Source organism: Natrix helvetica, assembly GCF_964273705.1.
Source record: "Natrix helvetica genome assembly, chromosome: 1".
Taxonomy (NCBI): domain Eukaryota; kingdom Metazoa; phylum Chordata; class Lepidosauria; order Squamata; family Natricidae; genus Natrix; species Natrix helvetica.
In genome coordinates this window covers 257,534,605-257,551,981 of record NC_138548.1, presented here as the reverse complement: position 1 = coordinate 257,551,981, position 17,377 = coordinate 257,534,605, and the positions used below count along the sequence as shown (strand labels likewise).

The 17,377-nt window shown below is 38.9% G+C and overlaps 1 protein-coding gene across 1 annotated transcript in view; it reads right to left on the bottom strand.

Moving 5' to 3' along the window:
- Positions 1-17,377, bottom strand: part of SHISA6 (shisa family member 6) — a 357,081-nt gene that overhangs the window by 18,220 nt on the left and 321,484 nt on the right. Inside the window, exon 5 of the mRNA XM_081937165.1 lies at positions 12,637-12,699. Coding sequence (XP_081793291.1) covers positions 12,637-12,699 — 63 coding nt within the window. The remainder of the gene's footprint in view (positions 1-12,636; positions 12,700-17,377) is intronic.

Genomic DNA, 17,377 nt, shown 5'->3' with positions numbered 1-17,377 from the left:
GGCTTGAGTTTCCTCAAAGTTCCATTTTATTAGAGATGTCATATTGGTACATCAGGGAAAACCAAAAGGTTTCCAGGTTTTACCCACCCAAAAGAAAGTTCAAGTCCCTGCCCAGCACCAACATGTCCATCACATGGTCCAATCAGGCACCATGCAAAACTGGAGATGCCTACCAGTCACCTTATGACCTTGACTTTCTGAGAAATAATGTTATTTTGATTATCTATCACCCATACTCTATATCAGTGGTAGTCAACCTTTTTCTACCTACCGCCCACTAATGGATCTTTCTTGATGGAAAAAATTCCTTACCGCCCACCAGTTTTTGCACAAGTGCGGAATATTTTTTAGAAAGGAGGGTGTTTTTTTTAAAAAAAGAAATGTACATACATTTATCTTTTTATTTCTACTTTATGCATGTTTATAATGTTTTTAACTTTATAAAGTTTATAATGTCTTGTGGCACAGTGAACACATTGGAAGCTGTTTATTTGTAACAGATTCAATGAAACCCATCTTCAGATACTCTGGTAAATAGCCACGAGCATATTTCTTTTTTTCAGACATGGGTTCTAAATTTGTTTCACAATTTAACAACTACTTTTACTCTCATGTTTTGATCCTCACTCCACACAGTGCTTTTCCTTTTTATCTCCTTTTTTTTAATCTTCCTTAGAGCTATGTACAAAAGTAAGGCTGAGCTAGTTAGCCCACTTATTATTATTAGACAACAACAATTCTCTCCTGCCTTTTCTTTCTCCTATTTTGCAACTGCTCTACTCGGCTTCTGCCTGTCTCTGCTAACAGTTTCTACTCCTCCCCTTCCTCTTCCCACGTGTTTGCAACTGCTCTGCTTCTGCCTGTCTCTGCTAACAGTTTCTACTCCTCCCCTTCCCACATGCACAAAAGGAGGTTTTAACCTCCGAAATCCCCACTGCCCACCTGGAATCCCACTAGTGGGCGGTAGGGACCAGGTTGACGACCCATGCTCTATATAATCCTCCCTCCCATTTTCCCACAGTAGAAAATGTGGCAGGCCTGAAGGCCCAATGTAAATGATGGCTTCCAGGTCTGACGGTAACCTTAGGGTAGGCTTCTAGTCTCAACAAACTTACTCAATTTATTTTAATGTACATGTAATATCCTGCTTCCTCCTCTTCCTTCTCACACACCAATCTCTCTCTTATGCACACAAATGGATGCCAGAATTATAACTGACATAGTCTCACTTGTACAGGTAGTCCTCGACTTACAACAGTTCACTTAAGGACCGTTTGAAGTTATTACATCACCAAAAACAGACTTATGACTGTTTTTCATACTTATCACCATTGTCGACTTCCCATGGTCATGTGATTAAAATTTGGATGCTTGGTAAGAGGTTCATATTCATGGCAGTCGCAGTGTCCTGGGATGATGTGCTCACTCAATGGGGAAGCCAGATACACTTTAACAAGGACTTCACTAACGTAACAGTTGCAGTGATTCATTTAAAACTGTGGCAAGAAAGGTTGTAAAAGGGGCAAAATTCACTTCACAACATCAATTTGGGGCTCAATTATGATCGTAAGTCGAGGATTACTTGTATTACTTTAGCATGCAGTGTAAGGAAATGCAACATTTTTGTAATTTGTAAAAAAATAAAGTTACGTAACTTGGTCCAATGTACAAGAATTAATGTAATACAAGAAAAAGAGAAACTCTTATCAAAACATTCTCTGTCCTGGGTGACAGTATTTACTGCACTTGTCTTTTAAACAAAGAAATATAAATAACTTTTCCTTCTGGAAACATAAAGACTTTAACCCTAACCCTAAATATCAGGTAACAGTTGCCTGTCCTTGGTTTGGACTTCCCCTTATTTATTTTGTGTTATCCTGATCTTTTAGAGTAGCAATTTAGCAACTTAGGACTTTTGGGATAGAGTTGGGGATAGAGTTGGGTTGGGGTTAGGGTTAGAGTTTGGTTAGGGTGGATGATATGCAGTGATGGGATTCAAATAATTTAACAACCAGTTCTTTGCCCTAATGATTTCTTCCAACAACCAGTTCACCAAACTGCTCAGAAAGTTAACAACCGGTTCTCTCGAAGTGGTGCGAACTGGCTGAATCCCACCATTGATGATATGATCCTTTGTGGAAGCTTACCTCTGTATTAGCTTCATAGGCAAACATGAGATCACTAACAGAGATCACTGAGATCTCTGTTAGGGAAGGAATGCTACTATGATCAGCAAAATGTCAGCATTTCTACTTCTTCAGGATACCACCTACATTTCTTTTGAGCCAATTCAGCCCTCAGTTATAGCCACCTTGGGCCTGCATTTATCACCTGTTGGTCCAACCATATCTGGTAATAGCTTCACTGTTTCACAAAATTTGCACAAGAGGCTATTAAAAATCTGAGCTATAAACCCGTAGCAGGGATGGATCTAAACTACTCAATTTAATTCTGACTAGTAAAATCAAATCAAACCTTTATTACAATAAAAGACCAACGTAAGGAGGTGGGTGGAATACAGAGAATTAAAAACCTTAAAGATACCTCAGAGTAAATATTATATAGAAAAGCTAAAAAGTATAAAAACAAAAATCTAAAAAGAATTTTAAAAGGGTACAAGAAATAGATGGGTGTAGGGGAACATGTCAAAAAGTCTATCATAATGCAGAATACACTGCACAGTTACTGGATTGGACATTGACTATTTGAAAAGAAGGAACAGGGGAATTTGTTTAAATAGAAATGGAGATATAAAAGGAAAGATTTAAATTGGGCATAATAGATATAGTGTGCCATACTCTTAAGCTATTTTTGATAACATCGAGTTGCTATTTCTGGTGATGTTTAGTGGGGTTTTTTAAATTGGGACTGGGTGATTGTGGTTATTTTTGTAATTTGTTTCTACTAGGATTGGATCTTGACTATTTGAAGAGAGGAAATGGGGATTTGTTTAAATAAAAGCGGAGATATAAATATAAAACGAAGGAATCCATTTGGATATAACAGAGGCAATTTGTAATGCTTATGTTGCTATCTCTGATAATTCTTACTGGACTTTTGCTGAATTATCTGGAGAAATAGAGATGGGTTTATAGAGAATGGGATGAAGTATGGAATGAAGAAGTGTTGAGGTGTATTTTAAGATGTTAATGTTGTTATATTTGCTGGGGATGAAGGGGGAAATTTCTTTTTCTATCATGTACTTTTCTTTTTTCTTTCCACACTTCTTAAATTTCATAATTTTTAATGTATTTCCACAGTACATAGTTCTTTTGTATAATATAATCTTCAATAAAATCATTGGAGAAACGATGAATTGTGAATCAAAAGATGCATTGCTGTATCTGCTCTAGCATTTCAAATACGGCCTTCCCTTGAGGAGAATGTTGCCTTAGTGCAAGTGGAAATATTGTCCTAAAGAAAGCCATTTCTTCTTTTGTCTGTCATGGGAGCACATATTTAGATAGGAAATTCGATATGGCATATAGGGACATAATTAACCAACAGAAAGAACCTTTTTTTGCTCCTGAAATAATTTTTATCCTCATGCAAATTGACAGTTTAATTGCTTAATCAATAGATTAACAGAACACATTTGATTATTCCTACTTTTTTTAAAAAAAAACAGCCAGAATCATAACGCCTAACAATTAAATTTGGAACATTGACTGATTCAAGAATTACATTGCCTATTTGAATTATTCATCTTTGTGGCTCTTCTAGCAATTGAAGCAACAACTGAACCAACAACACTAGAACTAGGAAGATACCTGTGACTTTTAGGCAGAGCAATAGCAATCTACTGATGAATTATTTTTGAATTTCCAGATGGTCTCTGCCATCTTTGCCTCTTTGACCATGAAGTGCATGCAGCTGACAATTGTGAGCTACACTGAGCAATGTCAGAAAAAAATTTCTGGAAATGAAACCATACTGAGCTGTAACTTACTGCTTGTAGACAGATTGTTGTAGGCAATGCAGGTCTTGCTAACAAGTTCCAGAGACAATGGATGTTTGGGTTCAGACAGTGAGACCTACCTAATATTTAATTATTCAGTTAAACATTTTTAGACTGCCGAGGATCTGGAAGTAGTTTTCAAATTATACCACAAAAGCAATGATGAAGAACAATTAAAACCCCTCAAGTAAAAAAGTGCACGCTCTTTCCTTCTCCAAAACTGATGTTACTGATCACACTTGTCATTCAGTTGTCTTGTTGTTCTTAAATTGTGAACACATGGCTGAAATCACAGAATAGCCCTTGCAACGGAAAAAGATGCAGCTGCTTTATGACAGCACGTTCCCCTTTGAAGCTAAAGCATTCCATAGGTTTTGTTCTTATTCCTGTAAGATTAGCTGTTTCAAGATAGTTTTCTCAGCCTGCATACAGATTAGCTCAGGATATAGGCTCTCCTGGATTCTTCTATAGGAGTCTTTTCCTTTCTGCTGTGGCACTGAGGCTATTGTCAGCATTCATCTCTCTCAGCCTTTCTTTTTATTCTTGAATGTTCCAAGATGGCCTGTCTTTTCCCCAGCTACTCCTTCCTTCAGTAAGCACTTATTCTGTTGGCTACAAACCTGGGACAGATACCCTGAGTGAACTGTCAGGAATGGCAAGACAGGAGAACAGGAGGACCAGGAATAACCCATCTGTAAAGTCATCTATTAAGCAGAGTGGAACATACAAAGTGAAACGTATCCTGGGACTATCATAGGAAATGTATGGGAATTGGGAAGGAATATATTCTCTCTTTTGGGTCTGGCCATCTCAGCCCCATGCCAATTTATTTAACCCTTTTATTTATACTTCGTTCAGGAATTTGGTTCTCTTCAATGTTTTGCCAGCTCTTGCCTACTGTTCTGGCATCTGCTTGCCACAGCCCTTCCAAAATCTGGCTCCCTTTATGCTGCCTTCAGATAAGCACAGATATATGCAGATTCAAGCTCAAGAGATTTATGGATAACATTCTGGTCCTCCAACAGGTCATTACCAAACTATGACAAAATAGACCATAAATCAGAGAGGTGGGGGAGGGAGGGAGGGAGGGAGAGAGAGAGAGAGAGAGAGAGATTAAAAAGTCATGAGCAGAATGTGTATTTACTAGCTTGGGTTTACCATCGTATTTTCAGACATTAATGAAATGGAAACTACTTTTGAGTGATGAGGGGAGAAAATGGCCTGATTTGCATTGTAATGTAAACTGGGTTGTTTTCCAAATAACAGATGGAAACACAATTATCCTTTGATATTTGCATTTCTCTGAATTTTTGTGATAGCATTTTATGATCAAAATGTATAACAAAGTTTATATATTATGAAAATTTTAGGGAAAATTATATATACTCGAAGGCCAGGTGTGATCTGAGATAGTGACTCAATTAAGGTCATCCTGAAATTAGTTCTTGTTCCATTTCAGCCTGTGATGTTGGAATGCAGATAACGGTATTTTTATAATGGATATATGAATAGGTAGAATGGGACATGTGAGAGATAATTTTATTTCTATCAGGAGATGATCTGCAGTTATATTAAGTGTTTGGCAGCATTTTTAAGTGGTATCCAATTCAAAGTAACCAACCCATGAGGTTTAAAGCATTTCAATGTTACATTTGCAGATAAAATTTAACATTTGGAACGTGAAGAGGAAATTAAGAATATTTCATATGTTTTTTGAACTCTGCTTCTAAGTAATATATTTCAAAACAATGCATGAAACTGGAAATTGAATTTCAAACTAAGTTGAATTTGGGAAGGCATAAACTGGATTTATTTCTTGGGTCACAATGAAGTTCAGACCACATACAAGCCATCAGGCTTAGCAACCGGTTACACTAAATTTGAGGAGCATCTCAGTTCTTCTTTTTCTGGGTAATAAACTGTAAAACTGTGTTCCGATTTACTTATTGGTCCTTAATTTTTACAGCACAATAGCTGTAAAAAGAACCTGTTTGTTACCTTTCTTTTGCTGCACTCTGGTCATGAAAACTAAAGGAGGTGTTGTGAAGCTAAAGTTTTTTTTAATGCACTTCTCCAATTTACTTTGCATTCAGCGTAAATATTTGGCTTTGCTGCTAGACCTATTTTTTATTTTGTTGACAATGATACGTTGACAAAAAGGCAACAATTGGGTTGCTTTATTGTGAAAATGACCTAGTTGGTTCAAGTCTTCTTTTTTTTAAAAAGTAAGGCAATGTATTGGAATACTGCATTTAGTTTTGATCATCACAATATAAAAATGATGTGGAGACTCTAGGAAGAGTGCAGAGAAGGGCAACAAAGATGATTAGGGGACTGGAGACTAAAACATAGTTACCTGCGGGATCGCGTCCTGCCCCATACATCCCTGCGACCCGTCCGCTCACACAGAGAGGGACTACTCCGGGTGCCGTCCTCCAGAGAGTGCCAGAGGGCGACGCCCAGGAGTAGGGCCTTCTCTGTAGTGGGCCCCACCCTTTGGAATGACCTCCCCCCAGACATCAGGACAACAACCGACCTTCGCTCCTTCCGTATGAAGCTGAAAACCTACCTGTTTCGACTAGCTGACCTGGCATAATACTACAACCTCTCCAGCCCAGGGCATTTTTAATTGGTAATTTTAGTTTTTAAGGGTTAATTTCACTGGGGTTTTAACTTTTTTAGGTATTGTAACTTATTTATTTATTCTTACCTCCTCTGTACGCTATATAATACTTTTGTACGTCGCCCCGAGTCCCTGTGGGGAGAGGGGGCGACTAATAAGTTCAAGTAATAAATAAATAATAAATAAATAATATAAAGAACAGTTGCTGGAATTGGGTATGTCTATTTTAATAAAAAGAAGGACTAGAGGAGACATGATAGCAGTGTTCCAATATCTCAAGGGTTGCCACAAAGAAGAGGGAATCAAACTATTATCCAAGGCACCTGAGGGTAGAACAAGAAGCAATGGATGGAAACTAATCAAGGAGAGAAGCAACCTAGAACTAAGGAGAAATTTCCTGATAATTAGAACAATTACTCAGTGGAACAACTGGCCTCCAGAAGTTGTAAATGCTCTAACACTGGAAGTTTTTAAGAAGAGCTTGAACAGCTATTTATCTGAAATGGTGTAGGTTTTCCTGTCTAAGCAGGGGGTTGGAGTAGAAGACCTCCAACGTCCCTTTCAACTCTGTTATTATATTATATTATTGTAGAAGCACCACTTAAAATACTGAATGGTTTTAAGAGCAACAATTAATGAAGTTTGTTGTGATAACTAAATATCAGTCTAAATAATCCCTTTATAATGTATGGATCTATATACCTATTTATGCAGCTATGCACCCTTGCATATATAGACTTAAAAACATTTCACTGTACATATAGTCCTCGACGTACAACAGTTTGTTTAGTGACCATTTGAAGTTACAACGCCACTGAAAAAAGTGGCTTATGATCGATTTTCACACTTATGACCATTGCAGCCTCCCCCATGGTCACGTGGTATTTATGACAGTTGCAGTATCCTGCAGGGGGGTGATGAGTAATACTCTTTTGCGACCTTCTGTCAAGCAAAGCCAGATTCAATGAACAACCGTGTTACAAATTGAACAACTGCAAGGATTCATTTAACAACTGTGGCAAGAAAGGTTGTAAAATGGGGCAAAACTTACTTAACAAATGTTTCACTTAGCAGCAGACATTTGGGGCTCAATCGTGGTCCTAGGTCGGGGACTAACTGTACGTAGAAATAATGAATCGGACAAAGTACCGGTATGTGTTACAAGATGGCAAAAGAGATTGAAACAAGTATCCATTGGGTCTTTTATTGGTGTTGTGATCCCCCAGTGGCCAGCAGAGCTGGCAGCATATTTGGACAGTGAGGAGGTTGGGGAGGAACATGGGCCAGTCCTGGAGTCTGGTGAAGGCTCTGATGAGGGCTCTGTGTCAGAGGCAGAGAGGGGGCCATAGCTGTTTGCCAGTTATCAGCTGCCTTAAGAGTCAGACATCAGTGAGGCAGACGAACACATGCAGCCTGTTCCCAGTGTGTGCATGCGCAGAGTGGCCCGACGAAGGGAACAGCTAAAGAACAGGGGTTGACTTGGGCATAAGGCCACAGGTGGACGATGAATGGCCTCTCCCATAGGACATAAAAGAGGAGTGAAAGGGGAGTGGAGTTTGCAGGAGACAATTAGTTCACTTAATTGGCCTGTGACTCTCCGAGACTCCTTGTCAAGTTTTGCAGATATCGGCCTGTCAGCTCTCCAAGCCAGATAAGGTCTGTGACCTTAAATCCTCCCTTGAAAGACTTTGCTGGATGTGAATGAACAGAATTCACAGCAAATTAATAAAAGGGGTTTTTGTCAGGACCAGGAGTTTGCTTCATGTTCTTGGGAAGCCTCGGTTAGAACAATTGGAGACATACAGACAAGAGCGGTTCTCCTGGTGTAAAGAAGTCATTGAAAGGATAGGGAGGAACACATTAAGGAAGAAAAAAAATATGTGCAAAGAAAAACGATTATTGTTGCATACTACAGCCGAGAATTGCTTTGAGTGGGAAAGAAGACAAAATAGCTGTCAATAAGAGAGATTATGGAGGGGCAGCTCTGTATGTGCGTGTGGGAGTTGTCTGCCTCAATCTCTGAATCATCCTTCTGTGCCTGTAGAAGCAGCCCTGACTATATAACAAGCTGGAGAGCAAAGGACCAAAGCAGGTGGTTTGTTCAGAACCTGCTGCGACACAATAAGTGATAAAAGCAACTGAGGAAAAGCAACCCCTTTTGATTGTGCAGGAAACCCCAGGAGCAAGAAAGCAAAAAAAGGTTAAAAACATTCATGGGAAAATGGAACTATTAGATTTGGATGATGGGATTCAATAAATTTCTCTGGAAGCATCATTGCCCACAGAGGAGGAAAATGTACGGACCTGGCTCAATGATAACATCCCACAGTCCCAATGACCTTGTTCAGTGGTGAGGGTGGGAGGCTAATTTCAGCAACATTTTTGGAGGGGGGGGGGAAAGGGAGGTGGTTATAGAATCTGTGAGAGTTTGTTGCAAAAAAACCAAATCCAGAAAGCACACACAGATAACTGATTCAGTTGGATTCATTAACTTCCTTATATCCATAATAACAGATGAATAAATGTACAATACCAATAGTAGATTCTTTCACAAGTTACAAGCAGAACACAAGAAGGAGAGAACAGTTTCATCTCAGAGTTCAGAGCAGACAAGCCCAGACTAGTTTAGCTTCTGCACAAACTCAGTTGCCTAAGCCACGCCCAGACTTCTTCCTTAAGTTTCTGTTTCCAAAAAAAAAACCTGATTGGCTGAGTCTGTTACCATGTCTATTCATTGGCTGACCTTGTTACCAGGTCTCTGCCAGTCATGAATATTCTAACAGAGTCATAGAATGTAAGGACCGGAAAGGACCTTGGAGACCACCTAGCCCAAAACCTCTGTCCAGTGCAGGAATCCACTACAGGTAGTCCTCGAGTTGCAACAGTTCATTTAGTGATCTTCCGAAGTTATAACGTCACTGAGAAGAGTGACGTATGACCATTTTTCACACTTACAACTATTGCACCATCCCCATGGTCATCTGATCAAAATTCAGATGCTTGGGAACTGACTCATATTTTTGACGGTTGCATTGTCCACGTGTCATGTGATCCCATTTTGCAACCTTCTGAGAAGCAAAGTCAATGGGGAAGCCAGATTCACTTAACAACCCTGTTACTAACTTAACAACTTCAGTATTTCACTTAACAACTGTGGCAAGGAAAGTTGTAAAATGGGGCAAAGCTCATTTAAGAAATATTTTGCTTAACAACAGAAATGTTGGGCTCAAGTGTGGTGGTAGGCCGAGGACTACCTGTATTATAATATCCTCAACATGCGTCTATCCAGACTCAGTTTATACCCCACCAGGAAAGAAGAGTTCAGGACCTCTCAAGGCAGTCTCTTCCAATACAAGAACATTTCTTTCTCCTGATCAAAATCTGCTTCTTGAAATGTAAACCCCTGTTTTCTATTCTGTCGCCTGAAATAAAACAATTTCTTCCCCGTCTCCTACATGACGACCCTTTGAATACTTGAATACTTCAACATCATACATCTTCCTGCGGGCTTTTCTTCTCCAGGCTAAACATACCAAAAGCCTGTATCTCTACCTCTTACTTTTTTCCCAGGACCCTTATTGTCATAGTCGCTCTTTCTGGATCAGCTCCAGTTTGTTTGACATTTGTCAATGTCCTTTCTATGCTAGGATGATGCCTACAATATTCTAAGTGCTGTCTGACTGATGCAGAAGAGCGAGAAACAGTTTTTTCCTCATCTTGACATTATAATTAATAATAATAATAATAATAATAATAATAATAATAATAATAATAATAATAATAATTTTATTTGATTAGCCGCAACCCTCTCCCGAAGGACTCGGGGCGGCGTCCCGATTATGTTGGAGTTGCATTTGTTTTCTTGTGGGGGTTTTTTGGCAGCTGCATCACCTTCTTGGCACACATTCAGTTCGCCAATACACCCAGATCCTTATTGCATTGCTGCCAAATATGCTTCCTCCACCTTTATATGGTATCTTTTCCCACCTAAATACAGGGCTTTGACTGGTCGCTGATAAACATTATCTTGCTGGTTACTGCCTATTGTTCCAGCTTCTCAAAATTATCCTCCGTTCCTATAAGGTGATTGTTATCTCTCAAGTGTTGGCGCTAGGATGTTAGCTGGGCTCATTTTGTGTTGTTGAATATATGTGGTTACATCCCAAATATGTGTTGTTAGAGCCAGATTAGACTATTGGTTAAGGACCCAGATAAAAAGGACATTATGAGTTCCAATCCCACTTTAGGAATGAAAGTTGCCAATCACTCTCTCTCAGTCCAGCTCACCTCACTGGATTATTGTTTTTGTGAGGAAAACAGGAGGAGGAGGGATACCGTAGATATGTTTCTACCTTGAGTTATTTATCAAAATAACAAAGGTGGGGAAAAATCTTTAAAAGTGTATAATTTGAGAGGGTTTTTTTTTGGTTATCTGTTGCTGTTGATATTTGTTTTATAGTTATGTGCCACCCAGACTCATATTGCAAGTTATGTTTAATAAGTTAAAAAAACTTTCCCTTTATCTTTGTGTATTCTGCACAGCTGAATATTTTATTTTATTTTCATATAAATGAAGTCATTCTATAAATGACTTTTCAACATAGTCATTTATAAGTAAGTTGAATAACACAGGGCCTAGAATGCAGCCCTGTGGTTTGTCATTCAATGCTTCCTTCAAGCTTTATTTATTAAATTTATTTATTTATATCCTGCCTTTATTATTTTTACAAATAACTCAAGCTGGCAAACATATCTAACACACCTTCCTTCTTCTATTTTTCCAACAACAACAACCCTGTGAAATGCGTTGGGTTGAGAGTGACTGGCCGAAGGTCACCCAGCTGGAACCATTGCTGTATACTCGTTGGTTATGATTGGTTTGCCCTCTTCTCTATAGAAACTCTTGGGAGATTTTGCTGTATGTCTCACTGAAGTTAAGCAACTCTACAAGCATTACATTATTATGGCCAACTAAACTGGTCCCTCTGTCAAAAAAAAAGGTGAGTGTGTCGGATTGACATGATTTTGTCCTGATAAATCCATGCTTGCTCCTACAAGAGAGACATCTTTCCTAAATGCTCATAGACTGATTTTATGAGTTTTGCCCAATAGTGGTGTTAAAGTTGATTTGTCTACAGTTACTTAGTTTTCCTTGTTATTCTTTTACAATATTGGTACATCATTAGGCCTTCTCCCACCTTCTCTCATTACATTCATCTTTGATGACACCTCAAAGGTCATAGAAAAGGGTTTTGAGATGACATCTGCAAGTTTCTGTAAAACTCTTAGCTTTAATCAGTCTGGTGGGTCCTGAAGAATCAAACATCCATACAGCCAGGTATTCCCTAACTATCTTTTTAATTACTTTGGGTTGCTATTCTTACCTTTTGTCAATTGGTTAGCTTAGTTCTGTTACAAGTTGTGCACTTCTTATGCAATAAATCAACCAGCTGATGGATCATACTTATCCCTTGAAAGTGAAGAACTAATTCTGGAGCTCAAACCCATCCATATTAAGCATCACAAAAGGAAAATATTTCTAAATTTCAATCATGGTTCTGAAAATTCAGTGTAGATTGTATCAGAATTCACTGAGGAAGGAGATGAATCTAGCTAGTCTGATTTTGTGCATTTCTCTAGACTCAGTACCCATAGTAGCTATATTGAAGGATGAATTTGCTATGATTGCATTTAGTAAGTGCCATCATCATAATATTGAGATGCAGGGATGATTAAATGCTGTCCTATCTAAGCAAGTCACTGCAACTGTCTTTATAAACCAAGGCAGATAGTGGTGGCAGCTGAGAAGCAGGAAAGGTATGTGATTCTAGATTTAGTTTTGTTTCTTGGATATGAGTAACTAGGTTGTATTTATTTTCTCATTGTTAACAATGTGACTTGTCATGCAATACCATCAATAGAATAAATATTTCTTTTACAGGAATTGTTTCATAAAATATTCTATTGACATTGGTTTAACAATTCACCAGCAAATGATAACTGGCAGAAAGGGAGAAGTTACAACATTGGTAACTTTGATCATCTTTTGTCTTACCATGTGACGGTGTCTGGTTTGCAGTACTTAATAGCAGGTGGTTATAATTTTGCTCTTGGTCATCTGAAATTCAATAAAAAGAAAATGCCTTTTAAGGAGCAGCTTATGGAGGCTCAACAGAGCTGCAGGTAATAATTATATCTCACATTATTCATGGGAAATTTCTGCATGATTAAGGGGAAGAAAATGCTTAACAAAGGGAAAGTGTCTTTCATGTTGGGCTCTCAAAATCTCAATTGCTAGAGAAACATATTAATGAATAACAACACCCGTTGTGCTGAAACTACAAATTGGATATTCAGCAAAGGAAGAACCATATTCAGAGGCAATTGTCACACACATTTTTGGCACTGAGAATATATGCTAGTGTGTTTTAAGGCTTTAAAAACTCAGCTTACATTGCACACATTAGGAGAGAGAAATAAGGTTGTGCTCTTCAGACTGCCCATACTGTAAGTAGCAATAGCAATAAGACTTATATACCACTTCACAGCCCGCTCTAAGAGGTTTAGAGTGTTAGTACATTGTCCCCAACAATTTGGGCCCTCGTTTTACCAACCCCAGAAGGATGGAAGGCTGAATCAACCTTGAGCCTGGTGAGATTTGAACTGCCAAATTGCAGTCAGCCGGCAGTCAGCAGAAGTAGGCTGCAGTACTGCACTCTAGCCACTGTGCCACCATGGCTCCCCAAGGACTGATAGTGCAAGTACCACCCCCAAGGACAGATCTCCAAAGAGTGAGATAGCAGGGAGCACAAAGGAGCCCAGCTGTATTTCCCTTTAGATACATGTCTGTTCAATACATGGATATTGGGTCAAGGCCAGCAGCAAAGGCATGTTCCTGCAAAAACAGGTTAGTAGTATGGCTGAGTTATCTGACTGTTTTTCAGGATAAAGTTTGAGTGATAGCAGAGGCTTAATATGTGGATCCAGCTTTTTCTCCAAGGTGCTACCTCCTGCAAGGTGCTACCTCCTACAGCCAATCTTGCAAATTTCTTGCCAACTCTCTCTTGAAAATCCAACAAGAGTTGAACACAGTGCAACCCTTTCTGGAATAAATTGAATCTCATTCCCTAACAGACTTTCTAGTAACCAACAGCAAATTCCTCCTATTGGGAGTCAATCTTAACTTTATTTCCATGTGGTTAAATCTAGATAGCGCTTAAGAGTATTGGCTGCCTTTTTAGACTCAACAAAGGATAGTAAAGGTGAATGGGTTAGCTGCATATCAGTGGTGCATCTTATTAAAGTCTCAGTTGACCTCTTCCAGCCATTTTATGTATTAAAACAGAGAAGGATAGACTCTTTTGATCCACTGCAATGATACTGAACCTCAATTCACCAACATTACCTTCTGAACCTGATCTGAAAGCTGAAGCACATATCAATATAGTCATTGAAGGCCTCCTGAATATCCATAGGAAGAACTAAGCATCTTGCCTTTGGAACTACCACAAATGGAGGGAGGAAAGCAGCTATGTAGACCAAACAATTTCATTATTTTCATAAATCTATTTCCTACTTAATTGGTACACAGAGGTCTACCATATCTGATACTGCAGGCAATAGTCATTGTAAAGAGTAGTCATTGGTAGCCATTATTGTTCATGAATCTGAGGAATAATCTCACATAAAGCTGTCCACGTTGGTGCCCCTCAATGCATCTTGTAATAGCAAATGGCACAACTTACACAATGGGCTATGTGAAGATCTGTTACCTATCTGCCAACATTGGATTAAGCAAGAATAGAATGGGGCAACTGGAACACATTTTCCCGGCATTTTATGAACGTTTATCAAAATCTTTTCTTAAGTTGCCTTTCTCTCTAAATCAATATCTCCCGGTGTTTTAATTTATTTGCTTAAACATTTATAAGCCATTGCCTACAGTATCTGTCTCAAGGCAATGTACAAAATGCAGCAATTTATCTTCGAAGGTGAAATGTTTCCACCTCTTACTCATATTGATGCATATTTGCCCCTTTATTGCTTCATTGCCCCAGGTCAGAATGAGCGGTTTTGCATTTAACCACCCTACATTATTTAGCAAGATCAGCAATTCTAGTCATGAGTGATAAAGTGGTTCTGGAGAGTCACAAAACAACCAGGACCAAAGTAATATTACAAGGGAGACGTGGGTGAATCTCCCATTCAATTTCCCCCCCTCTTCCAGGAACCAAATCTGGATCCAGGCCGTGGATCTTGGAAGAGAGGAGAATTCTTATGTTCTCTATTGTACACTGCCGTTTTTTCCTCTAAAGTTATTTTTTAAGGAAAAGAATGTTGATCTCTTATGAGCCATTTGCTGGATTCTAAATTCCAACCCTGTTTAGCTTAATGCTGCTTTGGGAAGCTGTAGTCTCTATTAAGCTAATTGGTAGGTATTTGGTTCTATGCAGCACTTCCCATTCAACGGGCCATCCAAGCAGCTGCTTTCCTCCAGTCCCTGAGGTGGCACAAAGTACCGTATGTCAGCATAAATTTGTTCTGTCTACATACAGTAGGTGGTCTGCATGCTGCCTCATTAATGAGCCAGTGAGTTGTATTATTCTAACACTTTACTATGGGGAAAGCTACTAGAGCAATTAGTGGATTTTCATGCTGGTGGGAAAAACACCCACCATTTCCCCTAATTTGTATGTGTACAAGCTGGATGATGGAGGAAGTGGGTTTTGACAGTGATTGGTATAGTAGGTTTATCTACCTTTTATTACCTCATCTGTTGGGTAAGTTTACTATTTTAGCAGGAAGTCTCTACCACCCTGCTGATCTCCTGCAGCTACTGAAATATGGCAGTGTGGTGATGTAATTATTTTCATATAAATCTTAGGAAGAGATAAAAAATGGGAATGGCCAGGTCATCATCATCACTATAATTAATTGTGAGGATTAAGCTAATAATGCAGACAGAGGTGGACTGCACTTATGTTCACAAACAGTTCACTGGTTGTGAGCACGCGTGCATATGCACTCTCGCTGTATTATCAGCCCTGTCGCCACCTAAGCATCAGTCCATATAACAAAAGCAAAACATGTATCAAGAGAAGAATTAGTTCCATATCCATTTGTCCATTCTATCATTCCCCCCAAAAAAACAACAATAACACAAACCCAAAGCTAGCCAACCTCAGCTATAGACTAGGGATAAGAAAAGGTTTTGGCGTGGGTACATGATGTTAAGCAACAGTTAGTTAAAGATTCACAAGTTGGAGACTGGGGGGTAACTACCGATTTCCGCTCCTTCCGTAAGAAGCTTAAAACCCACCTGTTTAGTTTAACTGGCCTGGTCTAATCCCAGTTTAGTCCCTCAATCCTGCACCCTTAAATTTTTAGGGGTGGGTTTTAAGTTGATTTTTAATTTTTATCATCCTGTACAGTCTTAAGGTTTAATTTGATTTTAAGTGTATTTATTCTTTGTATATGGTTTTTAATGTGCCTGTACACCGCCCCGAGTCCCTTTGGGGAGAGGGGGCAGTCTATAAATCTAATAAAACTGAAACTAAACTGAAACTGGCAAACAGATGCTTTGGGGAGAACAGAAGTATGACTGTAGCTCTTTAAAGCAGCTGCCTCTTTCCCTAATATCACATTCTGAAGTACACAGACAAGTTCTGCTTAAACATGGCTAATCATGTGGGCAAATCATTGCCACTGATGTTCAAAATCTCATGGTCTATATTAAATGTACCAATTGCTTGGTCCTAAACCGAGTAATACAGAGGAAATCAATGTGGGTAAGCCAGATACCTTAGCTCATCTCACATGTTCTCTTGAGATAGAACTTGACTAGATATATATATCTTACATGTAGTCCCAAATGGGCTTTTTTTCAAGAGGCAACTGGACTTTCTGGTTTTTCTTTGAAGCTCTGAGCTGAAGAAGCTTCTTGGATGAGAAGTGAAACATCTTCAAAGAAAAACCAGAAAGTACAGTTGCCTCCTGAAAAAGCACCTGTGGGACAACCATGACCTGGATGACTGAGAATCTCCATAGATATCTTACATGTAGTTCACCAACAAAAGATAAAGAAGATATATTTAACAATATTCAGCACAAAAACATTATGATAAGCTAATATGCAGGCAAAGTTTTTCCATTACAGTGCCTCTAGTTAGTGGTTATGGAAGACATAGATTCAAATTATCTTATAATCAAAAGTTTCTTGTTTGCTTTAGTGTCAATGAGATCTGAAGCACATACATTGTTTTGGTCTGCAGCACTTTACTTTCTCAAGCTGTGAGTGCAAGGAAAGTGTGAAAAATAAAAGAAAACAATAGAAATAAAGAGCAAGTGAGGTCATGTGTATAACAAAAGAAGGATAGGATGAGGTATGAATGATTTGTCCTTCCATTTCTGATGAAACAGGAGACCGGAGCTAACATCCACTGTGATGACCTTGTTTAATAGGTTCTGCATCACCCACTACCCACTCTTTTGCAGTACAATCCGAAAAGGAATTGCTTGAATCACACATGCTGTTGGCTTGAACAGATTAATTGGCTCGCAGAATAGTTAGATTTAACTCTCCTCCATGAGAAGTACTATGACCCTGCAGAAGATGCAGCCAAATCAAAACATGTTGTCTAAGGCTGCCCATGTCAGAATTACACATTTTGGAATGGCAAAATCAATGAATGATGAGATTGTGAATAAAGTTGCGATGTTTTGGCAAGGAGGGGATGGGAAATCACAGATCTATAGTTCTTTGGTAAAAGGCCAGTTTTTCTTGTTCAAGTATAACT